At 35.7% G+C, this 25,849-nt stretch overlaps 1 protein-coding gene across 4 annotated transcripts in view; it reads left to right on the top strand.

Moving 5' to 3' along the window:
• The window catches only part of VWA8 (von Willebrand factor A domain containing 8), a 349,620-nt gene that overhangs the window by 76,386 nt on the left and 247,385 nt on the right, over window positions 1-25,849 (top strand). For all 4 annotated transcript variants that reach the window (XR_005532644.1, XM_039257082.1, XM_039257083.1 and 1 more), the window contains exons 11-12: window positions 407-541; window positions 632-709. Coding sequence is in view for 3 of the 4 variants with exons in the window: in XM_039257082.1 (XP_039113013.1) it covers window positions 407-541; window positions 632-709 (213 nt within the window). In the remaining variant the exon portion in view is untranslated. The remainder of the gene's footprint in view (window positions 1-406; window positions 542-631; window positions 710-25,849) is intronic.

Here is a 25,849-nt window from a genome sequence, read left to right as displayed (position 1 = left end):
GATGATAATGATAATCAGATCTGTGAATAAGAAAATAGTTGCTGCGTGGGGCACCTGGGTGGCTCAGTCGGTTAAGCATCTGACTTCGGGTCAGGTCATGATCTCGCTGTTCATGGGTTCGAGCCCTGCATCGGGCTCTGTGCTGACAGCTAGCTTAGAGTCTGGAGGCTGTTTCGGATTCTGTGTCTCCCTCTCTCTCTGACCCTCCCCTGCTCATGCTGTCTCTCCTCTCTCTTTAAAAAAAAGAAAGAAAATAGTTGCTACTCTGTTGAAATATCAAAAACAGTACAGAATTGAATTGAGCAAGGGATTATCAGGGACTTCTAAATGGCAGTTATGTTCTTTCATTTACTAATGTTTTTGAGAAATACGTATGCATATTATATTTACTTCTCTTTAATTATAGGTGCCAGCTGGGACCAAGCCAATAAGTCAACCTTGTGCATCAGACCATTTTGTACAAACTTTAAGCCATAAACAACTACTGGCTGAGATGATGCAGTCACACATGGTTAAGGACATATGTTTAATTGGAGGAAAAGTAAGAATAGTAGCAGTCTCACTGCAGATTTCTGTTTCCCGACTTGGTTGTTTTGACTTATCCCTTCAATGATTGTGTTTCCATTTGTAGGGTTGTGGAAAAACAGTCGTCGCTAAGAACTTTGCAGATAACTTAGGATACAACATAGAACCCATCATGCTCTATCAGGTATGATGTTCATTTTTAGTATTTGGACTATAAACATATATATTTAGACCATCAGTAGAATTTAGGGATATTCTTCCTTGAATAATGTATGACCTGTTAATTTTGGTGTACATAAATGACTGAAATAAAAATCAAATTGGAGTACAATTATAGTTACTTGGAACTTTTGAAAGCACATTTTAGGGTATTTAATGTGCACAACATATCAGCATCTGTCTGTTTACAGGAGGGATTCAACTTTCCTGCATGTGCACACATACACAGAGCACATTTAGTAGTAATTTGGAAATCTAAACAAAATGAGTTTTAGCAGCAGTGGGAGATAATTAGATATAATTCGACTGAATAGATATTTTTTTATTGTGGAAAAATACACACAACATGAAATTTACCATTTTAACCATTTCTAAGTGTACAATTCACTGGCATTAAGTATAATCACAATATTGTTTAACGATCATTACTATCTATTTGCAGAACTTTTTTTTCTTTCCTGTATCTCTTATTTCCTTTTGACCTATCTTGTCCATCGCCCTCCCTTTTCCCCTCTGGCAACCACCAATTTGTTCTTTGTATTTATAGGTCTGTCTCTGCTTTTTGTTTGTTTTGTTTTTGAGATTCCACATATAAATGAAATCATATGGTATTTGTCTTTCTTTGTCTGACTTATTTCTAGAACATTTTGTATTTCAGATAGAAACTCTATATTCATTAAACAATAACTTCCCGTCCCCACCTTCCCCCAGCCCCAGATTCTGTTAACCTCTATATAACTTTCTCTCCCTATGAATTTGCCTATTCTAGGTACCTCATTTAAGTAGAACCAAGCACTTTTTGTCATTTTGTCTCTTTACTTAGCATGATGTTTTCAAGGTTCATTCATGTTATAGCATATATCAGAATTTCATTTCTTTTTATGGCTCAATAATATTCTTTTGTATGGATGTACTAGATTTTATTAATCTATCCAAATATTGGTGAACACAGGGTTGTTTCTACCTTTAGACTATCATGAATAATGTGACTATAACATTGGTATGTAAGTATCTGAGTCCCTACTTTCAATTCTTATTTTATATATATATATATACACACACACACATACCTAGAAGTGATATTACTGAACCATATTGTAATTCTATGTTTAACTTTTTGAGAAGCTGTCATACTCCTTTCTGTAGCAGTGGCACCAGTTTACATTCCCACCAGCAGTGTGTGAAGTGGCGACTCATTGTAGTTTTGATCTGCATTTCCCTAATGACTAAGGATATTGAGCATCTTCTCATGTACTAATTGATCATTTGTCTGTCTTATTTGGATAAATGCCTATGCAAGTTCCTTGCTTGTGTTTCAGTTGGGTTGTCTTTTTGTTTTTGAGTTGGAGGAGGTCTTCATATATTCTGGATATTAACCCATTTTCAGTTATGATTTACAAATATTTTTTCCCATTCTGTAGGTTGTCTTTTCACTCTCTTTATACTATCCGTTGATGCACAAAAGTTTTTAATTTTGATGAAGTCTAATTTATCTTTTTGTTATTGTTGCCTATGCTTTTGGTGTTATATACAATCAATCATTGCTAAGTCAAAGATCATGAACTTTCTCTGTTTTCTTCTAAAGTGTTATAGTTTTAGATTTCGCATTTAGGTCTTTGATCCAGTTTGAATTAATTTTACAGTGAAAAGTATAGGGTCCAACTTCAAATCATTTGCATGTGGATATCCAGTTTTCCCAGCACCATTTTTTGATAAGACAGTCTTTTCCTCATAGGATGGTCTTAGCATCCTTGTCAAATACCAATTGACTGTATATGTGAGGGTTTATTCTGAGGTCTCTCTCTTCTATTTCATTGCTCTATCTGTCTGTCCTTATGTCATTATCACACTGTTTGGATTTCTATTGCTCTGTAGTAAGTTTTGAAATAAGGAAGTGTGAGACCTCCAACTTTGTTTTCTTTTCCAGGATTGTTTTGGATATTCAGCATCCTTTGGGATTCTATATGAATCTTAGATTAGGTTTCCTATGTATGAAAAAAATGCTGTTGAGATTTTTATAGGGATTGCACCGAAAATATAGATCACTTTGGGTAATATTGTCATCTTAATATTATTAAGTCTTTCAATCTGTGAACATGAATGTCTTCTTGTATATTTGTCTTCAATAATTTCTTTCAGCAATGTTTTATAGTTTTCAGTGTATACGTCTTTTATCTTCTTGGTTAAATTTATTCCTGAGTATTTTTGAATAGATTATTTTTGTGAATGTCCATGCCATATATGGTATGATTAAAAAGCAGACTAACAGCTGGTGTTTTTACAGAGTAAATTTTTCTCTCATGTATTAGTTTATAATGATATCTCCTAAGACATTTTTATCCTGTTAACTTATTGATTCTATATGTTAGTCTTTGATTATAGTATCTTTTTACTTATGGCAGATTTTCCATTTTTAGTTTTGAATAATTTTGGAAGTGGATGTGATATTTACTTACACTTTAGGTTGTAGTTTGCCTTTTTAGTTAATTTTTTAGTTAAACATTTTTATTATTATGGCACTAAATATACTTACATTAAAAATGTTTTTGTTTTTGAAAAATGATATTTAAACTAGTTACTTATTGTAACTTTGGATTATAGAAAATATTAACAGCTCATACTTCAAATGATTCTGTTGAGAAGATTCCTTTCAAAGCTGCTTTAAGATACTTTGTTGGTTGAATTGGCTGGAGTGTACGTAAAATCTGTGAAGCAGCATATGATTTATTAAATAATTAAGAAAATTAAGGTGAAGATATTAAACTAGTAGTGATATCCTTGGTCTTTAGATATAAACATATAGGGAAAAGGAAATTAGTTTCTACAGTATATAGGAAGTAGTAAGTCTTGGAACTCATTGAAAATATATTTTGAAATGAGTTTTTATGAATTGATTCTAGGCCTACTGGATTTTTAAAGAGAATTAAGGAAATAGAGAGTTTATCTTAAACTTAATTTGTGGCAGATGCCATGAAGAATGCCCTCCCCTCTTATGAATCACTCGTCTTGGTGTCTTTGTCAGAGATTAGAAGGCAGATGGTTAACTCAGTATGCTACTTCATCTGTACCCTTTCATTAGCTTTTTAGAAGGGATCTGAGGATGACATGTTATTGTCTCACCAACCTGTTAACTGTCAACTTTTTGAATTTCCAATGAAAATACTTTTCTACCAAGTAATTGGGGGGAACAGCCAAATCATCAATATATTTGGAAAATAAGTTAAATTTTACTTTAAATATCTTATAATCCATTTATAGGTTAAGGACAAATACAAGCACAGTGTATTTCCCAAGTGCCACTGCTTTGAAATCATATGAAGAAGACCTTTTGAAGATATTTTGAGGATAATATTTCTTTTCTTTGTGACCGTAACTTAATCTGTTAGTAGTAGTATTTCTAGAATTATACACATGATTATTTTCTTCACGTTAAAATAAAAACACTCATTCTAATAAAACCTGGCAATAATTTATGCCTCATCAGTTTTTCCAGACAATACTGTTGCAGGTTTCTGTGGTCACTTTATGCTGATTTGGTAGTGGTAAATCATCCTAAAATTATATGCTTGAGCTGTGAAAATTACGGTCACTTCATTCTGCTCTTCATTAAAAGAGGAACCAAACAAGAGAGTATGTATGTATCCATCAATTCAGATCTCAGCTCCATTGGAAAAGTACCCAAAGTATCCTGCCATTGAGAATATTATCTGTACATATGAAAGAATTAGTTTAAGAGGCTGAGAACAGACTTTTTATATATTATTGGAGAATGACAGCAATTTAACAAAAATATTATTATTTTTTTTATTTTTATTTTTTTTACTTTCTAGTTCAGTTTGTTGATTTATGGATAAACAAAGGTATGTAAGATGATACCATTAAGTATTGGGAAAGCTGGCACAGAGATCAGCAAGTTAATCACATATTCTGAAACTCTTTTTCCAATTTTGCTTTTCTGCTCATTAGCCTTTATAGGAATATCTAGAAGAAAAGTGATTTCTGAAAGCATAGGCTTCAGAAAGGCATAGAGAAATGTAAAAATGTAGATGAGTCTGTCTCCATGAACTGGATGTCAAAGAATAAATTAGGCACTTTATTGACATTTGCAGATTTTGTAAAATCAGTTGGTTTTCATGATTAAAAACCAAGCTCCTGAGATCAAATAAAAGACTCTTTGTTCACACTTTCATATTTATTAGTAGAGCTTATTGATCTCTCTGGGACAGAGGAACTAATTCAATAGAATTCAAGACAGGTTTGAGTTTTATAAAAATATAGTCCATATTAATGAAAAAAAATCTAGAAGTTTGACCTAACATAGAGAATTTAGTGGGAATAAGTAACCAACATCTGTTTTCCTAGAAGATGTGGAGATTTCCCTGTTATTTGTACATGTATAAAGCTACACTTAATCTGTGGGTTTTGCTTTATTTTTAGACTTGACTATTTTTAGAACTGGATTTAATATGAACAAAAAGAAAAACAAAGCTTAACACAGACTTGTGGCAGTACATAAAGTAAGTTTTATAATAGGTTATAAAAATCTTAAATCACTTGGCTCAAGGGTTAGGTCAGATTTTTTTAACTGGTTATTCTTTATTTAGTGTTGAAGCCAGTGATTTCATAGTATTGAAGAAATCCAAGTTATTATTCTTTTCCTTCACAACCAGATAAGGGCATGTTTCCAGATTTCTTTCCACACCATCATAAACAGCATCAGATCTGAGATATCTTTCTTTTGTTAAAGTATTAGTTGTATAAAAGTCAGCTCCAATAAGAAATTTAAGAACAAATAATTTCACGGGACTTGTAATGACAAAATCACTATGAAAAACATATAGAATCATTTTGATTTTTTTAGTTAACTTTTTCTTCCTACAGCTAAACTTGAACCAAATTCTTTTCCCTATCTTTCATCTAATCTATAATTTCTACTTTTTACTGTCCATCTGCATACAGTAGAAGTATCTTTATTTCTTTCATTCTCTCCTTTCTTTTCACTGCTCTGTGTCTTGGATTCATTTGCTTCTTGTCTGTCCCTTGACTTTGTGCTTTTCTCTTATTAAGATTTTAAGATAGCTATATTTATTTAAATGGTTAATATTCAATCTTGGAGGCTGACTTTCTACATGATTCTGTGTCACTCATCTTGTTTTCTTGATTTCTTATGGAAGGATCCTTCCTGTCTTCTTTGTATTTTTTTTCTTTTCCCACGTAGACTAACCTTCATAAAGCTAAGAATTTAAGTAATTTGCTACACTCTAAGAATTTGCTTATGTCAGCTCCTTTAAATGTCTTATATTATAAAATTTAATTTCAAAGAACAATGTATGTCATCATCACATAAGAACTTGAAAATTGAGCAATCCTTTTCAAGTCCCAGGCTTACCAGGGTTCCTGCCTCTTGTCTTCTTGAGTTTCTTCTTGATAATGATGTTGCCTTGTCTCCTACCTCCTTTGTGTAGAATATGCTTTAAAATTTATTGTAGTTCACCAAAGTATAAAATTTAGGGAAATTATGAAATTTTAAAATTTCATTTTTCTTGCCTATAATATCAGAGTCATGCTAGGGGGACCAGGAACCATAATGTTCTTTGTTGTGATTTTATAGATAAGCTATAGTGCATTGTAATGCTATTTATAATTGTAAAATTATAAATATTATACACTGTATGGAATAGTTACCTCAGCAAATTTCATCAGGGTACTAATAAGCATGTGACAATTGCACACACAGGGCATTTTACAAATTAAGTTATAAAGCTATAAACTACAACCTTACTTCAACAAGTTCCTTCACAAATATACTTAATTAGAACCAAGAGAGTATAGATGACTCTAACATATTACCACTATTGGAAAAGGCTATTCGAGTTTATGCTCAACTAATTTTAAAATCATCATTGTGATTATTGCCTATGCATAGTAACACTATTACATTTCTTTATTTTAAAAATTAATAATGAAATGAGTAAACTCATATTTATCAAAATCATTTTTAGGCAGTTGGCATAGTTTTTTTCCTTACCACATTTTTAAAATTTTCACATAGTGCCTGTGCTTGATTTTTATGTAAAAATGCCATAAGCTTTGTTATCCATATTTTGTAGCTTAAAAGGAGAAGTGATAACGTCTCTAATTATTTGAATGCACACTTCACACTTCAAATACCTGTGTATTTGTTATCTGTGAACAGTTAGCTGTGAAAGCTATCTGTTTCATGTAGAAGTTATATAAAGAAGCAGTTTTATAGAGTGTAGCTAATTACTTAAGTAAAAGCCAGCCTCATGTCACTTTAATAAGAAAAAATACTGGGGCTCCTGGGTGGCTCAGTCAGTTAAGTGTTCAACTCTTGTCTTTGGCTCAGGTCATGATCTCACAGTTCGTGAGACTGAGCCCTGCATTGGGCTCTGTGCTGACAGTGCGGAGCCTGCTTGGGATTCTGTCTCCCCCTCTCTCTGTCTCTCCTCTGCTGCTCTCTCTGTCTCTCTCAAAAATAAATAAATAAACTTAAAAAGAAATAAAAAGGAAAAAATATCCAACAATAGGTTGAATTGGAAGATGTGGGGATTAGAACACGAGAGTTTTGTGAACATTTATAAAAAAAAATCTGTGGCTGTTATTTAAAACTAAATATATACTCTTTCCTTTTGGAGATTTAATTCAGGATCTATTTAGAAAACAACTCATTTCTATCCTCCAGTTAGTTTGAATAGAGTGTTTATGCATATTATGTTATTGTTTTCCTTTTCCTTTTATGGACAATTAAAGGTTTTTTTTTGTTTTTGTTTTTTGTTTTGTTTTTTTGTTTTTTGAATGAGAACTGAACAAATGGCTGATAGTACGCTATCACAGAGTTGATAAACTTTTTTTAAAGGGCTGGGTCATAAATATTTTGGTCTTTGTGGACTATGTGGACTGTGTTAAAACAACCTGACTCTACTATTGTAGTGGAAAAATAGATGTTGGCAATATGTGAATGAATGAGTGTGGCTGTGATCCCCCATATCACATTTTTTAAGAGTTTATTTATTCTGAGAGAAAGAGCGTGTTGCACAAATATGTGCAAGCTGGGGGAGGGGCAGAGAGAGAAGGAAAGAGAATCCCAAGCAGGCCCTTCACCGTCAACAACTGAGCCCAATGTGGAGCTTGATCCCATGAACCCTGAGATCATGAGCTGAGCCTAAATCAAGAGTGTGATGCTTAACCAACTGAGTCAACCAGGTGCCTGTTTTTCTTTTCTTTTCTTTTTTTTTTAAACTGAGGTATAATTCACATGTAGTAAAATTCAGTCCGTTTTGACAAACACATTCAGTTGTAGAACCACTACCACAATTGAGATAATAGGACATTTCCATCAGCTCAGAAAATTCCCTTGTGCCTCTTTGTAGTCACCCCTTCCCGGCCACTGACAACCACTGTTCTGTTTTCTATCCCTATTTTGCCTTTTCCAGAGGGTGTATAAATGGATTTAAATAGCTTTTGAGTCTGGTTTCTTTCACTTACATAATGCATTTGAGATTCATCCACATTGTTGCATGTATCAGTAGTTTGTTCTTTTTAATTGCTGAGAACCTTAACACATTTTATTGGTGTTTATGTGAGTACTTCTCTATGTTCCTGCTACAGTAGCTTTATTTCTGGTGCTTAGCCTTTCTCACCTCACTTATTAAGCCTAGGCTTTCCCCCTGTTTCCAGCCTGGGTTTTTCTCAACCCATCCTTCCAGCTCTGAATTTTATTCTTTCTAATTTCCCCCCTGCTTTTAGCTGTCGAATCGCTTCACGTAGTTTTTAAGATAATATTCAAATTCTGTTGCTTTTTTTTGGGGGGGCCGGGGGAGAGGCTCCAAGCCTCTCTTAGTCAGGTTTGAGGCTTCCACCCATACAGCTAACATTCGCCTTTAAACTCCAGCCATAACGAATGATTTGTGGTCTCCTCAGCATGACTCGACAAGTGAGGCAGCCATGCTTTCTTGCACCATTCATGCTCTATGAACCTCCATCTCCGGAGGACCAGTTTGTTTGCTTTTCAGAACTTAGCTCCTGGGACGCCTAGGTGGCTCAGTTGGTTAAGGGTCCAGCTTCGGCTCAGGTCATGACTTCATGGTTTGTGAGGTCTAGTCCTGCATCGGGCTCTGTGCTGACAGCTCATAACTAGGAGCCTGCTTTGGATTCTGTGTGTCCTTCTTTCTTTGCCCCTCCCCTGCTTGCTTGTTCTTGCTCTCTCTCTCTCTCTCTCTCTCGAAAATAAATAAACATTAAAAAAAACTGAAGGGAAATAAACTTCGCTTCACTGATGCCATCCCTGCGTTTTCTGTTAAGTGCCCAGTTTGATTTATAGGTACTCCTTTGTTTCACTGGCCCTTAAATGTCCTTTTGACTAGCACTTATGAGTCCAGTCTGTCCTGTAATAATTACTGTATTTCATTAAGTCGAAGAAGCCATCAATTATATGACATTCCATTATTTTGTGTTCCACTAAGAAAGTAGTGCAGTAAATTAAATTTTGACATAAGACTATCAGTTACTGGCTTTATTTTATTCCTAATGAAAAAACTCTTTCAGATTTAATTTAGATTATCTATCTTTTGTACGTGCAGAAAAAAAAAAATACAAATGAGATAAATGGTGGAAGCATTTCTAAAACTTCTTTACCTTCAGAGTATGACTCTTTTTGGTTCAGCTGTAGATGTTCATGTCATTTCATATACTACTCTCTGCATCCCATGCACTTTGTCAACAGCAGAGTGCCCTTCTATTGTTTCCAGGATATTCTGCCAAGCTGCCAATAGCCATTTAGATTTCGATACTGGTACTTCCTTGATTTTAACAGAAGGTGTTGACAGAAGTGTTTTAAGGCAATAGCTGAGACTCCTATTCTTCTCCCAAGTGGTCTTTAATTTGTTGACTAAAACATAAATGGGTTTTAATCATCCCTTTTTGCTACAAACATATGCAAAGCCAAGTCAGACATGGTCAGAGAATAATCAGCTGGCCAGCAGTTGTCGTAAGATTCTGTCCACTGAAGGTGCATCCTGATTTCAGAGATCAAAAATGTGTGTATTTTGTAATTGATGAGATTTAGCTATTTGTCTCTTCCATCATGTGTGAACTCCTTGGAAGCAGGGACAGTGTGCTGTTTCACTCTCTGTTCCCTTCATGGGCGCACTGTAGATGTTGAGATGAAAAAGTGAAGCTTGCAATTTCTTTGTCCTCTATGAATTTTGTAACAGAAATTGTAAACTGAGGGCAGTTGCCTTTTCCTTTCCACAGCGATCTTCCTCATTCTCCATTTGTATTTGTATATTAATAATGCCCTCATATGGACATGCCAGAGTTTATCCAACCAATCTCCTACATATGGACAATTGGTTTTAGTCCCAATATTTTGTAATTACATGTGAAGTTGCAATGAATAACCTTGTGCATACATTTTTATATTGTTAGAAGTATATCTTCAGGATTAATTCCTAGAAGTGGGACTGTGAGGTCACTAGATCAATGCATATGTAGTTTTGTTAGAAACTGCCAAATTTTCCTCTGTAAAGATTATATTATTTTGCATTCCCGTCAACAATGTCAGCAGACGTGGCTACCAAGTTTTTTAATGCTTGCCAATTTGATGCTTAGAAATGGTATCTAAGGAGTAGTTTTAATTTGCATTTCTTATATTACGAGACAATTGAAAATTGTTTCTATTTTGAAGTGTCATTATAACATTATATCATGTCTTTTCTTACTAAATTATTCATTTTTTTGCCCATTTTTCTGTTGAGATTTTGGTCTTTTTTTCCCATCAGGTTTTGAGTTCATGATGTATTAGCCGTTTTTCTTTTGGTCCTGATATATGCTGCATGTATTTTCTCTCAGCTTGTCACTTGTCCTTTGGCTGTATGTATGAATAAATTATTTTGTGCCTCATAAAATTAAAAATAAAGATTGTTATGTAGTTAAATTTATTATTATTTTGTTTTATTACATCTAGATTTTGAGTCATGGTTAGAAAGTCTTTCCTTATACCCAGGTTATGAAGGAATTCACTTGTGCCTTTTTCAGATTCTAGATTGAACTTTCTCCAGTCCTTGCCCAGAGCCTCTTCTGTTTCAGAACCAGCAAGGTAGCACTGAGTTCTCATGCTGCCCTCTCTCTCTCTCTGGCCACACCTGGGAAATGTCCTGCAGCTTTAAGGACTTGTGTTATGAAATTGGGCCCACGTGGGTAATCCAGAATAACCTCCCCTTCTCAAGGTCCTTAATTTAGTCACATCTGCAAAGTTCCTTTTGTCATTCAAAGTAACATATTCACAGGCTCCTGAATGTCTTTGTATGGGGGCATTATTCTGCCTACCACACTGACCATTTTAGAAGATCACGTCACTGAAAGCATTGCCATTCATGGTATTTGAGTTACAAGTATGACACATCTGTATTGGCCTCTATTGTTTTCATATCCATAGTGATTCTATCTGTAGCTGCAAACATCTAACTTCATCATTACGTTTTTTGGTGTAGTTGTGCCCATATATCTGCTGAAGTTATGTACTATTTTATAACAAGCTACTTTCCCCGTACTAAAGTTTCAGGCATTATCCTATATTTTTATTTGCAATTAGGTATGTAAGTGTATGGATTTTTTCAGGCTTATAATGCAAATGTTACAAAGTATTGTTTATAAAATAAGAGTATTGAGCCCAACAGAACTGAGAACCGGTGGGCTAGATCATAGCACAGTGGTTGGCTATGAAGAATATACTCAATTAAATATGCATCATCTTAGAGATTTGGGAAATCTAAAAATATTTTTAAGTAGAATGACTTTTATTTTTGTGTATGTCAGGGATAGGTGTGATTCTTCAGACATTGTTCTCATTCTCCTCATAAAAACAGTTCAGAGCTTCTCTATTTATAGTGTTCTGTAATATAGAAAAAGAGAATTATTTAGATCAACTTCTGATTTCTGGAGAATAAGTTCTTATAGGATAAAGCAGGAGACTCTATTTTGAGACAAACTCATTTCTGTTCTAGAATTATAATTTTCTATGTGTTTCTAACGTTTTTCCAAAGTAAAGTTTTGTGATAATTTAATAATCTCTTTTTGCAGCCTTTTGAAGTGGTTTTATTTACCAAAAGTTAACCGACTAGTTACTCTAAAGTATGCCAATACAGTAGAATTTCCTGACTTTCAAAATTAAGGATGAGAAAGGTTAAGTGCCAGAGTTTATACTTCAAATTACCCAAAGCTTGTACAATGGTTTCTAGTTTATTAATTTTCAAGCCTTTTTTTTTTTTTTTTTTTTTTTGCCTGCTAGATCGTACATCTTTAAAAACAATAAGCAGCAGACAATGAGGCTCACTCTGAGATAACAGAGAACTGGGCTGAGGCCCTGCAGGACCATCTGTTTTTATTTGGAATGCTTTCTTTCACATTAGCCTGATTTGCTTTAGCATGCTAGTATTCTTGTCACATCAGTTTGGTTTTCAGTATTGGTCTGTTTTTCCACTTTCCAGCTTTTTAAAAACAACATAATGGAATGGGGGAATTTCAAAAAATTAATGGTTGGGCACCAGTCAGTTGAGTGTCTGACTTTGGCTCAGGTCATGGTCTCACGGTCCATGGGTTCAAGTCCTGCATCGGGCTCTATGCCGACAGCTCAGAGCCTAGAGCCTGGTTAGGATTCTGTGTGACCTTTCTCTCTGTCCCTCCCCTACTCATTCTCTGTCTCTCTGTCTCAAAAATAAATAAAGATTAAAAAAACATTAAAAAATTAATGGTTGTCTTCAACTGGTAGAAGTCTATCTTAGCAGTGTGTTATTTTTATAACTGAAACTTTCTAAACTATACCTTAGGCTCTCATTTTGACAGAGACATAGTCAGAAGTTGAGTGTAGTGACACTTACAATATTTTACCTTAAGCTTGCAACTAAAACAATTTGGAGTGTGTAGATGACAGGACACAGCACAAAGTTAATGTGTTGAAAGGGCTGGATATTTGCTGGTTTAACTCGTAATCTTTTAAACTTGTAAACTATAAAACTCCAATGTGTGCCTTAAAGGTTAACTGGGCAATTATACTGGTTCACTTTGAAGAAACTGCCTTCTGTTACACAAATTTGCCATTTAAAAGGAAATAGGCTTTATGGGTTTTTTTTTTTAAGTATCCATATTTGATATTCAAATATTTTATAATTTTTTAAAACTCTGCACTGGACTCCTTTTTTAATTGAAACCATATACTTCTTAAGTAATGGACAAAATCTTTTGTGTTATCTTAACAAATTTAGATATCATGAGGTATTTATTAGATTTCTAAAAACACACTAGGAGGCCTTTGGGCATGTGTATAAAAATAAACATTACAACAAAACCAAACCCATTAGCCCTAGGAAGAAAACAAGTGACCGAGGAATCCTACCAAATAAGGAACTTTAGTCTGAAAGGTATTTCATTTACCATCCTTGGATCCAAAAACATGGGATCTGTAAACTTGAAGAGGGAAGGATTTTTAAATTTGGGGATTCTCTGTGGAATGGCTCCAAATTTAAGGACACTATGTAATGAAGTCCAGTACTATTGGTAAGAACACATTGTTATACATGACCTTCTCTGTTAACCAGTACTTTGGTTTTAACTGTACTTTACAGTAATTTTGACTAGGGTCTTAAGGTAATCTTTGTTTTTCTTTTTAATTTTTTTATTTGAGTATAATTGACACACAAGTTATATTAGTTTCAGTTATACAACATAGTGACTCAACTTCTCTATGTGTTATTCTCTGCTCAACACAAGTGTGCAGCTACCATCTGTCACTTTCCAGCGCTGTCACAATATCATTGGCCGTATTCAGTATACTGTACTTTTATTCTTGTGACTTATTCTTTCCATAACTGGAAGCCTGTATTTCCTCCTCCCATCCATGCATTTTGCCTATCCCCTCGACCCGCCCTGAAAAGCATCAGTTTGTTCTCTGTATGTATAGGTCTTATTCTACACTTTGCAGGTTTGTTTTTTTAAATTCCACATATGAATGAGATTATAAAATATTTATCTTTCTCAGTATGACTTATTTCACTTAGCATAATACCGTCTAGGTCCTTTCATGTTATAGCAATTGGCAAAAATCTCATCCTTCTTTATGGCTGTGTGATAGTCTATAGTGAGCATGCGTGTGTGGGCGTGTGCACACACATCACATCTTCTTTATTCATACATCTCTTTACTGATGGATACAGTTTGCTTCCCTATCTTGGCAACTGTAAATAATTGGCAATTGTAAATACTGCAGTAAACGTAGGGGTACATAGATCTTTTAAAAAAGAAGTTTATTTATTTTGAGAAAGAGAGTGAGAGCAGGGGAGGGGCCAAGAGAGAGGGAGAGAGAGAATCCCACAAGGCTCCATGCTGCCAGCACAGAGCAACTCATGAACCATGAGATCATTCCCTGAGCTAAAACCCAGAGTCGGATGCTCAACCGACTGAGCCACCCAGGTGCCCCACATATATCATTTTGAATTAGTGTTTTCATTTTTTGTGGTTAAATATCCAGTAGTGGAATTATTGGATTGTGTGGTATTTCTATTTTTAATTTTTTGAGGCACCCCCATACTGTTTCCCACAGTGGTTGTACCAATTTCCCACATTGCTGCCAACAGTGCATGAGGGTTTCTTATTCTCCACATCCTCACCAGTGCTTATTATTTCTTGCCTTTTTGATTTTAGCCCTTCTGACAGGTGTAAGGTGACATCTCATTGTGGTTTTGAGTTGCATTTCCCTGATCATAGGTGATTTTGAGCATCTTTTCATGTGTCTGCCATCTGTATGTGTTCTTGAAAAAATGTCTATTTGGGTACTCTGCCCATTTTTTTACTCAGATTATTTGAGGGTTTTTTGGTGTGGAATTATATTAGTTCTTTATGTGTTTTGTATATTAACCCTTTATCAGATATATCATTTACAAATATCTTTTCCCATTCAGTAGGTTACCTTTGCATTTTTTTATTGTTTCCTTCACTATGCAAAAGCTTTTTATTTGGGGGTGCCTGAGCTCAGTTGGTTAAGCTCCTACTTCGGCTCAGATTATGAGCTTGCAGTTTGTGAGTTCAAGCCCCACATCCATCTCTGTGCTGACAGCTCAGAGCCAGGAACCTGCTTTAGATTCTGGGTCTCTCTCCCTCTCTGCCCCTCCCCATTCACAGTCTGTCTGTCTGTCTCTCTCTCTCTCAAAAATAAATAAATGTTAGAAAAATTAATTTAAAAACAGCTCTTTATTTTGATCTAGCCCCAATAGTTTATTTTTGCTTTTGTTTCTCTTGCCTTAGTAGATATACCTAGGAAAAATATTGCTAGGGCCAATGTCAGAGAAACCATTACTTGTTTCTCTTCTAGGATTTTTATGATTTCAGGTCTCACATTTAGGTCTTTAATCCATTTTGAGTTTATTTTTGTGTATAGTGTAAGAAAGTGGTCCAGTTTCATTCTTTTGCATGTAATTGTCCACATTTACTGAAGAGACTTTTCCCTACTGTATATTCTTGACTCTTTTGTCATAGGTCAATTGAACCTATAGAGGTGCTTTATTTCCGGGCTCTTACTCTGTTACACTGTTCTGTGTGCTCTTTTTGTGCCAGTACCACACTGTTTTGATCACTACACCTTTGTCGTATACTTAAAACCTTGAATTATATTTCCAGCTTTACTCTTCTTTCTCAAGATAGCTTTGGCTATTTGGAGTCTTTTGTGGTTCCATACAAATTTTAGTATTATTTGTTCTAGTTCTGTGAAAAATCCTGTTGGCATTTTGATAGCATTTGCATTAAATCTGTAGATTGCTGTGGGTAGCACAGCATTAATTTTATCAATATTAATTCTTTCAATCCATGAACAGCATGGAATGTCTTTCTTTTTTTAATTTTTTTAATGTTTTATTTATTTCTGAGAGAGAGAGACAGTGTGAGCAAGGGAGAGTCAGAGAGAGAGGGAGATCTAGAATCTGAAGCAGGCTCCAGGCTCTGAGCTAGCTGACAGCACAGAGCCTGATGTGGGGCTCGAATCCATGAACCATGAGATCATGACCTGAGCTGAAGTCAGATGATTAACCAACGGAGCCACCCAGGTGCCCCTGGAATATCTTTCCATTTATTGGTCTTATCTTCAGTTTCTTTCACCAGTTTTCAGGGTACAGGTCTTTCACTTCCTGGTTAAGTTTATTCCTAGGTATTTTATTCTTTTTGGTGCAATTGTAAATAGGTTTTTTCCCTTAATTTCTCTTTCTGCTAAATTGTTATTAGTGTATAGAAACACTACCAATTTCTGGGTATTAATTTTGTGTCCTACAACTTTACTGAATTCACTGATCACTTCTAATAGTCTTTCGGTGGAGTTCTTAGGGTTTTCTATGTATAGCATCATTTCAACTGCAAACAGTGACAGTTTAACTTCTTCTTTACTAATATGAATGCCTCTTATTTCTTTTACTTGTCTGAGTGTGATGGCTTCAACTTCCAGTACTATGTTGATCAAAATAACAAGAGTGGACATCCTTGTCTTGTTCCTGATCTTAGAGGAAAAGTTCTGTTTTTCACCATTGAGTATGTTAGCTGTGGGTTTTTCATATATGGTCTTTATTTTGTTGAAGTATGTTCCCTCTCAACCTACTTTTTTGACAGTTTTACTTTGTCAAATGCTTTTTCTGCATCTAATAGGATGATCATTATTTTTATCCTTCATTTTGTTAATGTGGTATATCATATGGATTGATTTGCAAGTATTAAACTATTCTTACATCCCTGGAATAAATTCTGTTTGATCATGGTGAGTGATCCATTTAATATTTTGTTGAATTTTGGCCTGTAGTTTTCTTTTTTGTGGTATCTTTGTGTGGTTTTGGTTTTGGTATCAGGGTAATTTTGAGGTCATATAATGTATTTAGAAGCTTTCCTTTTTTTTTTTTAATAGTTTGAGAAGAATGGAAGAATGTTCGGTAGAATTGACCTGTGAATCCTTATGGTCCTGGCTTTTATTTTTTGGTAGTTCTTTGATTACCAGTTCTATTTTGTTGCTAGTCATTGGTCTGTTCAGATTTTGTGTTTCTTTCTGATTCTGTTTTGAAAGATTGTATGTCTCTAGGAATATATCCATTTCTTCCAATTTGTCCAATTTGTCGGCATATAATTTGTCATAATATTTTCCTATAATCCTTTGTATTTCTGTAGTGTCAGTTTTATATCTACCTATTTGTTTCTGATTTTATTTGTTTGGGTTCTTTCTCTTTTTTTTTCCTGAATGAGTCTGTCTAAGGGTTTATCAATTTCATCTTTTTAAAGAACCTTCTCTTTGCTTCATTGTTTTTTTCCCAATTTTTATTTATTTATTTTTGGTCCCTATGTCATTTATTTCTGCTCTGATCTTTATTACTTCTTTCCTTCTACTCACTATGGGTTTGTTTGTTCTTCTTTTTCTAGTTCATTTAGGTGAAAAGATAGATTATTTGAGTTTTTCCTTGTTTCTGGAGGTAAGTCCGTATTACCGTGTATTTTTTAGAATTATTTTCGCAGTATCCCAACAATTTTGGACCATTGTGTTTTCATCTTTATTTGTCTCCATGTATATTTTTTTTATTTCTTCATTAGCCCGTTTGGTTTTTTTAGTATTGTTTAGCATCCATGTGTTTGTGTTTTTTTCCAGTTTTTTCTTGTGATTTCTAGTTTTATATCATTGTGGTCAGAAAAGATTTCAGTCTTTTTACATTTATTGAGACTTGTTTTGTGGCCTAACATGTGATCTGTTCTGGAAAATGTCACATGTGTACTTGAAAAGAATGTCATCTGTGGTTTTTGAATGGAATGTTCTGTACGTATCTGTTAAATTCATTTGGTCTAATGCATTATTCAAAGATAGTTTCTTCACTGATTTTCTGCCTGGATGATATATCTATTGATGTAAGTGGGGTGTTAAGGTCCCGTACTATTATAGTATTACCATTTATTTCTTCTTTTATATTCAGTAATATTGGCTTGATGTGTTTAGATGCTCCAGTGTTGGTTGCACAAATATTTACAATTGTTATGCCCTCGTGTTGGACTGATCCCTTTATCATTTTGTAATACGCTTCTTTATCTCTTGTTACAGTCTTGGTTTTAAAATCTATTTTGTCTGGTATACCTTATACGATACTATACCTGTTATAAGTATTGCTACCCTGGTCTTTTTTTTCATGTCCATTTGCATGTTAAATGTTTTTCCATCCCTTCACTTTCATTTTGTATGTGTCTTCAGGTATGAAGTAAATCTTCCTATAGGGAGTATATAGATGGGTCTTGTTTTTGATTGGAGCATTTCGGCCATTTATATTTAAAAAGTTTTTCAGTGTTTATTTTTGAGACACACACACACACAGATACACTCACATAGACACACACACACACAAACACATACACACACACACACATAGCGTGATTTGGGGAGAGGCCGAGAGAGAGGGAGACACAGAATCTAAAGCAGGCTCCAGACTCTCAGCTGTCTGCACAGAGCCTGATGCCAGGCTCGAACTCATGAACTGTGAGATCATGATCTGAGCCAAAGTCGGACACTTAATCAACTGAGCCACCCAGGTGCCCCTCTGCCATGTATGTTTAAAGTCATTATTGATAGGTATGTACTTATTGCCATTTTGTTCATTGTTTTCTGTACATTTTTGTAGTTCTTCTCTGTTCCTTTCTCCTCTTGCACTCTTTCTTTGTGATTGATGAGTTTCTGTAGTGTAGTGTTTGGCTTTCTTTTTCTTTAGTTTTTGTGTATCTATTATAAGTTTTGGGTTTGTGGTGTCCATGAAGTTAATTTATAACACTCTAAATATATAGCAGTCTATGTTAAGTTGTAGTCATTTAAGTTCAAACACATTCTAAAAGAAAAAACAAAAACTTTTTTTATTCCCTCATCCATGTCTCACATATATATGCTGTTATGTTTTATATATTTTTATTCCTAATTTTCTTATATCTAACTATGGCCATTTATTTTCCACTTAAAGAAGTTGGGGCAATCTTTTAAGGATCCTAAGGCATTATAGTCATCAAAGATCATGGCATGAATGAGGAGTTTGCTGGAAGTTAGTGAATTTAATGATGATGTTATATATCTATATTCTTTTTATGAGGAATATGTCAGAAAAGAAAGATACAATTTTGGTTTGGTTTTGAAATTCACAATTTTTGTATGTGCAGTGTATTTTGCAAACATACTTTATACTTGGAAATAAGAAGTGAGTACATCCTTCGAATCTTTTTTGTCTGGTTGAGTTTTTTTTGATTCCTAAATGCTTTGTTTTTCTATTTTTCCTCTGTTCAAAAAGTACACATACTTAAGATCCAAACCACCCTCTGAATGTGTTGAACTTTATTACTGATTTACAAGCCGGTCTCATAGTAGAAACAGGGCTTTCTGAGGTATTTGAAATGAAAGCCATTTGACAAAACTATAGATAGTGAAAAAGGACAGTAAAGGGAAAGCTATTCTTCAAAAGAGCTCATTTAGTGCCACTGGAGACTTAGAATTAAAGTAGCTTGGGATTTATATGGTAGAAGTTGCCACATTTCTGATTTTATACTCTATGGACTACTGTTAAGAGATTAACAACCTGAAAGGGGCCTTTGGCGATTCCCAGATCCTGCCTGTGATGCTTCCTGTGGTTCCCTAAAACTCTTCCAGAATTAGATAGCTGTGGGCGGGCAGCCTCTGCACAGGAGTGGAGTGATGGCCATTATGCCGTCACATAGGTTAGAAGGCGAGCAAAGTGAGGTTGACATGCTGTTTCCATCAGCCTGTTTCTTTAACCTTAGCAAGCCTCTTTCTGTGCTGCTTCAAGCAAGAGACTCCACATTTATCCTTAACGACCTTCTCCAAATCCGTCAACTCTTCTCTTTCTCCTACCTTGTGAATAAATGTTTGTTTCCCTGCTGCACAGTGTCTCCCATGGGGATCAGTTTAGAGAGAGTGACTTTCATTTTGCTAGGAAAGTGCCAAAGGGGAGACATTACACTGATCAAAAAAGTTGTCAACTAATGCAGCCATACACACTCCTGAGCCTTCTCCCTGTCCACCCTAACACCCGAGGCCAGTTAGCAGTCTAGCGTCATTTGCTTTTTGTAGAACCTACTATAGTTATGAACATCTCCAGTAGCTCCAGCCTACTATCTGCAGACCCCTTGTTGAGAATTTGGTGGAAAGTGTATTTGGCATATGGAATTTTACTTTATAGGATTTTTAAGAACACACCAGTTATGTTGGTTGAGTATTTGTAGGTTATTTCTTTCTCTCTCTGCCTCTCTCTCTCTCTCGATAAAAACATTGAAGTTCTACTCTCTTCACAAATATCAATTATATAATACTATAGTCATCACATTTTACATTGTATCCTCAGGTCTTATACTTTTAATACCTGAAAGTTTATACCCTTTTATCAACCTCTCCATATTTCCTCTCAGCCCCTGACAACTAAACCACTTTTCTACCCTCTTTTTTTCCCCACTTTTGCTAAAATTATCTTATTTGTCAAAGAAAACACTATATAATACATAGTATTGTATTCCCAAAAGATACATTATGAAAAGTATAAATTTAGGGGAGAAAGCTTCAGTTCAGTTCATTTTTTTTATGTCCTTGGTCATCCTTCTTTCCCATTTTGTTTATTTATTTTCCAGTTTCTTTTTTTTTCTTTTATAGTTTCTTGTCAAGATGGTTTCCATATAACACCCAGTGCTCATCCCACCAAGTGCCCTCCCCCATGCCTATCACTCCTCTTCCCCTCCCTCCCACCCCTATCAACCAACCCTCAGTTCTCAGTATTTAAGAGTCTCTTATGGTTTGCCTCCCTCCCTCTCCTTAACTATTTTTTCCCCTTCTCCTCCCCCGTAGTCCTCTCTTAAGTTTCTCCTGTTCCACATATGAGTGAAAACATGTTTTTTCTCCCTGACTTATTTCACATAGCATAACACCTTCGAGTTCATCCACGTTGCTATGAATGCCAGATTTCATTCTTTCTCATTGCCATGTAGTATTCCATTATATAGATAAACCACATCTTCTTCTTCTTTTTTTAAATGTTTATTTATTTTTGAAACAGACAGAGACAGAGCTTGAGGCAGGGAGGGACAGAGAGAGGAAGGAGACACAGAATCGGAAGTAGGCTTCAGGCTCTGAGCTGTCAGCACAGAGCCTGACGTGGGGCTCGAACCCACGAACTATGAGGTCATGACATGAGCCCAAGTTGGACGCTTAACTGACTGAGCCACACAGGATCCCCAACCACATCTTCTTGATCCATTCATCAGTTGATGGACATTTAGGCTCTTTCCATGATTTGGCTATTGTTGAAAGTGCTGCCATGAACATTGGGATACATGTGCCCCTGTGCATCGGCACTCCTGCATCCCTTGGGTAAATTCCTAGCACTGCTCTAGCTGGGTTATAGGGGAGTTCTACTGTTAATTTTTTGAGGGACTTCCACACTGTTTTCCAGAGGGGCTATACCAGTTTACATTCCCACCAACAGTGTAGGAGGGTGCCCCTTTCACCACATCCTTGCCAGCATCTGTAGTCTCCTGATTTGTTCATTTTAGCCACTGTGACCGGCATGAGGTTCTACCCTCTTTTTCTAAGAGTTTGACTTTTTAAGATTCTACATGTAAGTGATACCATAGAATATTTATTTGTCTTTGTCTGGTTTATTTCACTTAATGCCCTCGGGGTCCATCCATATTGTCACAAATGGCAGAACTTCCTGTTTTCTCCTGGCTGAGTAATATTCCATTATATGTGTAAAAAACATATTTTCTTTACTCATTCATTCGTGGATGGACACTTAGGTTGTTTCCTTTATCTTGGCTCTTGTGAATAATGTTTCAGTGAATACAGGAGTGCAGATACCTCTTTTATATCCTGTTTTCATTTTCTTTGGATATATACCTAGGAGTGGGATTGCTGGATCACATGGTAGTTATATTTTGAATTTTTTGAGGAACCTCCATACTCTTTCCATAGTGGCTGTACCAATTTACATTCCCACCAACAGTGCACAAGGGTTCTCTTTTCTCCACATCTTTACCAACATTTGTTATCTCTTGTCTTTTTGATAATGGGAGGTATGAGGTGATCTCATTGCGGTTTTATTTGCATTTCCAGATGATTAGTGATGCTGAGCACCTTTTCTTGTACCTGTTGGCCATTTAGAAAAATGTCTATTCGGGTCCTTTCCCCATTTTAAAATCAGATTCTGTTTTTTCCCACTGAGTTGTATGAACTGTTTATATATTTTGTATATTAACCTTTTATCAGATATACGACTTACAATGTTGGTTTTCTTAGCTGTACAGAAGCTTTTTGTTGTTATTTTGTTGCAGTCTCACTTGTTTATTTTGGGGTTTGTTGCCTTTGGTTTTTGATGTCACGTTCAAAAAAATCCAAGACCGAGGCATCTGGGTGGCTCAGTCAGTTAAGTGTCCGACTCTTGGTTTCAGCTCAGGTCATGATCTCGCAGTTCGTAGGATTGAGCCTCATGTCGGGCTCTATGCTGACAGCATGGAGCCTGCTTGGGATTCTCTGTCTCCCTCTCTCTCTGCCCCTCCCTGCTCATGCTTACTCGCACTCTCTCAAAATAAATAAATAAACATTAAGAAAAATCCAAGACCGATGTCAAGGAGCTTACTATCTATATTTTCTTCTAGGAATTTTGTGGTTTCAGGTCCTAACATTCAAATCTTCAGTCCATTTTGAGTTGATTCGTTTGTGTGTAGCCTAAGATAGAGGTCCAGTTTCATTCTTTTGGATATGGCTCTACAGTTTTCCTCATACCATTTATTGAAGAGAATATCCTTTCCCTAATGTATGTTCTTGGCTTCTTTGTTTACCATGTATATGTGGGTTTATTTCTGAGCTCTGTCTTCTGCTCCATTGATCTGTATGTCTGTTTTTATGCCAATATCATATAGTTTTTATTACTTCAGCTTGAAATGAGGAAGTGTGATGTCTCCAATTTTGTTCTTTCTCAAGACTTTTTGGCTAATCAGTGCTTTTCGTGGTTGGTTCCATACACATTTTAGAATTGTTTGCTCTATTTCTGTGAAAAATGCCATTGGAATTTTGGTAGGGATTACATTGAATCTGTAGATTGCATTAGGCTTTGGAACATTTTAACAATACTAATTCTTTCAGTCCATGAGTATAGAATATCTTTCCTTTTATTTTTTTTCTTCACTTTCTTTCATAATATTTTATGGTTTTCAATTTATCTTAAAATTTATGTCTTTTAGTGGAAACATTTAAATTATACTCTCTTGGAGATATTAAACACATATAGGTATTTAATTAGATTATGTTGCATTCCATAATATATTCTCTAAGGAATAGTGGAAGTCAATCAGATCATGTCATTTCCCTCCTTAGAATCTGTCAATAGCTTCCTGTTATAAGAATGCCTTACCCTCACTTATGAGCCCTCCATCACTGCTTTTCAACCTTGGCTGCCTACTATAATCACCCAAGGAACTTTGAAAGCCCTCCAGTGTCCGCGCCCTATCACCAGACAGTCTGAAGTAGTTGGTCTGAGTGGTACCCAGACTTCAGTATTTTTACAAAAGCTAATTGGTAATTCTAACAGTCAGTCAAGGTTGAGAACCACCACCCATGCCTGTCTCTCCTGCCTCCTCTCTCTCTGCTGGACACCTTGCTAATTATGTTTCACCTTTACCATACTTCCAGTCTCCTATATCTGTCTAGCTTCTTCTGCTTTAGGGCCTTTGCACAAGCTATTGCCCAGACCTCTAACCCCTGATTTCACATGGTCTCTTGTCATTCAAACTGGCATCTTAAATATACTTCGAGAAAGCATCCTTGACCCACCAAGTCATTTGCTATCAAGTTACACAATATTTTCTGTATAGCACTGACCCACTATGTGATCTCTTTTCTTAGTTGTGTCTCTTCCCTCCCTCCCTTCCTTCTCGTCCTCTGTCCCCTTTCCTTTGTCTATTTTTGTTCTCTTCCCCCTGGAATGTAAGGACTGTGTTTATTTTCCACTGTTGTATCTTCAGCACCTGGAACAGTGACTTGCATGTAGTCAGTAGTTAATAGATAAAGGAGTAGATAGATAAATTTTGAAAAATTCACATTATTTTTAAAAGACCAGCTCACATTTAAACTCTGTCAACTTTTCTTTACTAATTCCTACTCGATTCCCTGTTTTCTTTAAATCCTAAAATAAAAATTTCTTCTATCATTTAGCATTATTTTATGACTCCTATTAGTGTCCTGAACTGTTAACTTAGGTTAAATTTTAATGTATTTGTATTTTTTCTTCACTTGGTTCTGATTCAGCTGTTATTTATTAAGTACCCACTAGATGCCAGACATCTCATTTATTTTTTATTTTTTATTTTTTTACAAATAGTTTATTGTCAAATTGGTTTCCACATAACACCCAGTGCTCATCCCCACAAGTGCCCTCCTCCATGCCCATCTCCCCCACATCCCTCAGTCTTCAGTTTTTGTCAGCATTCAAGAGTCTCTCATGGTTTGCCTCTCTCCCTTTCCCCCACCATTTCCCCCCTTTTTCTCCCCCTTGTTCCTCAGTTGAGTTCCTCCTAATCCTCCTATACATGCAAACATATGATATTTGTCCTTCTCTGCCTGACTTATTTCGCTCAGCATAACACCCTCAAGGTCCATCCATGTTGCTACACATGGCCAGGTTTCATTGTTTCTCATTGCCATGTAGTATTCCATGGTATAGATAAACCACATCTTCTTGATCCATTCGTCCGTTGATGGACAGTTAGGCTCCTTCCATGTTTTAGCTATTGTTGAGAGTGCTGCTATGAACATTGGGGTACATGTGCCCCTATGCATCAGCACTCCTGTATCCCTTGGGTAAATTCCTAGCAGTGCTATTGCTGGTCATAGGGGAGTTCTATTGTTAGTTTCTTGAGGAACCTCCACATTGTTTTCCAGAGGGGCTGCACCAGTTTACATTCCCACCAACAGTGTAGGAGTGTGCCCATTTCTCCACATCCTCGCCAGCATCTAGAGTCCTCTGATTTGCTCATTTTAGCCACTCTGACTGGCGTGAGGTGGTATCTCAGTGTGGTTTTGATTTGTATTTCCCTGATGAGGAGGGATGCTGAGCATCATTTTATGTGTCTGTTGGCCATCTGGATGTCCTCTTTGGAGAAGTGTCTGTTCATATCTTCTGCCCATTTCTTCACTGGGTTGTTTGTTTTTTGGGTGTGGAGTTTGGTGAGTTCCTTATAGATTTTGGATATTAACCCTTTGTCTGATATGTCATTTGCAACTATCTTTTCCCATTCCGTTGGTTGCCTATTAGTTTTGTGGGTTATTTCCTTTGCTGTGCAGGCCAGACATCTCATTTAATTCCAAAGGTATTTTACTCGTGCCATCCATTTATCATAAGGAAGTGGCAGATTTGGAATTGAAACCCAGCTTTCCTCATACCGTACCTGCTGTTTCCATGTTAGTTGATCAGAAGGGATTTGAGTGTTGTTGAATCAGGCAGATCTGTTCCAGGTGTCTGTGCTGAACACTGAACTGCTTATTAGTGCTTAAAACAACCTTGACTTTATTATCTTGTTACTTGCTTTTAAAAACTAATTTAGTAAAAGGAAAATATTATTGCAAATATTTAAGCTAGAGTTGATTGCACCTTTCTCACTTATTCTTCTAATGGAGTCATATCCTCGCAGTAAAATGTAGCAAAGTTTCCCCTACCATTTGAATAAAATGTGGTTCTTCAGTTTGTGTGTGCTGAGGTTCTACTCAGGAACATCTCTGCTTTTTACCTTGCTTTTCTGAAAGTTTTCTCATTCTCTTTTGTATACTTAGTTGTCCATGAACATTTCTGCACGAGCTTTAATAAGTTGCTTGTTCTTAAAATATTGTTATCCTTGGGTTGTGGTTTTTACTGTGGACAGTAGCATCCATCCTACTTGTCTAAAACAGAGAGGGATTTCTCACTGGGTATCAGGTAGCATCCAAAATTTCTAGGAGAGACAGGGAGCAGTGTTTCGATTTTACCCAGTTGGGAATGATGGAGCCAGGAGA

The sequence above is a fragment of the Hyaena hyaena genome, unplaced genomic scaffold, assembly GCF_003009895.1.
Source record: "Hyaena hyaena isolate Hyena2069 unplaced genomic scaffold, ASM300989v1 scaffold_598, whole genome shotgun sequence".
NCBI classification, from domain to species: Eukaryota; Metazoa; Chordata; class Mammalia; order Carnivora; family Hyaenidae; genus Hyaena; species Hyaena hyaena.
The sequence above is the reverse complement of the archived record's forward strand: the minus strand, read 5'-3'. Positions and strand labels throughout refer to the sequence as shown.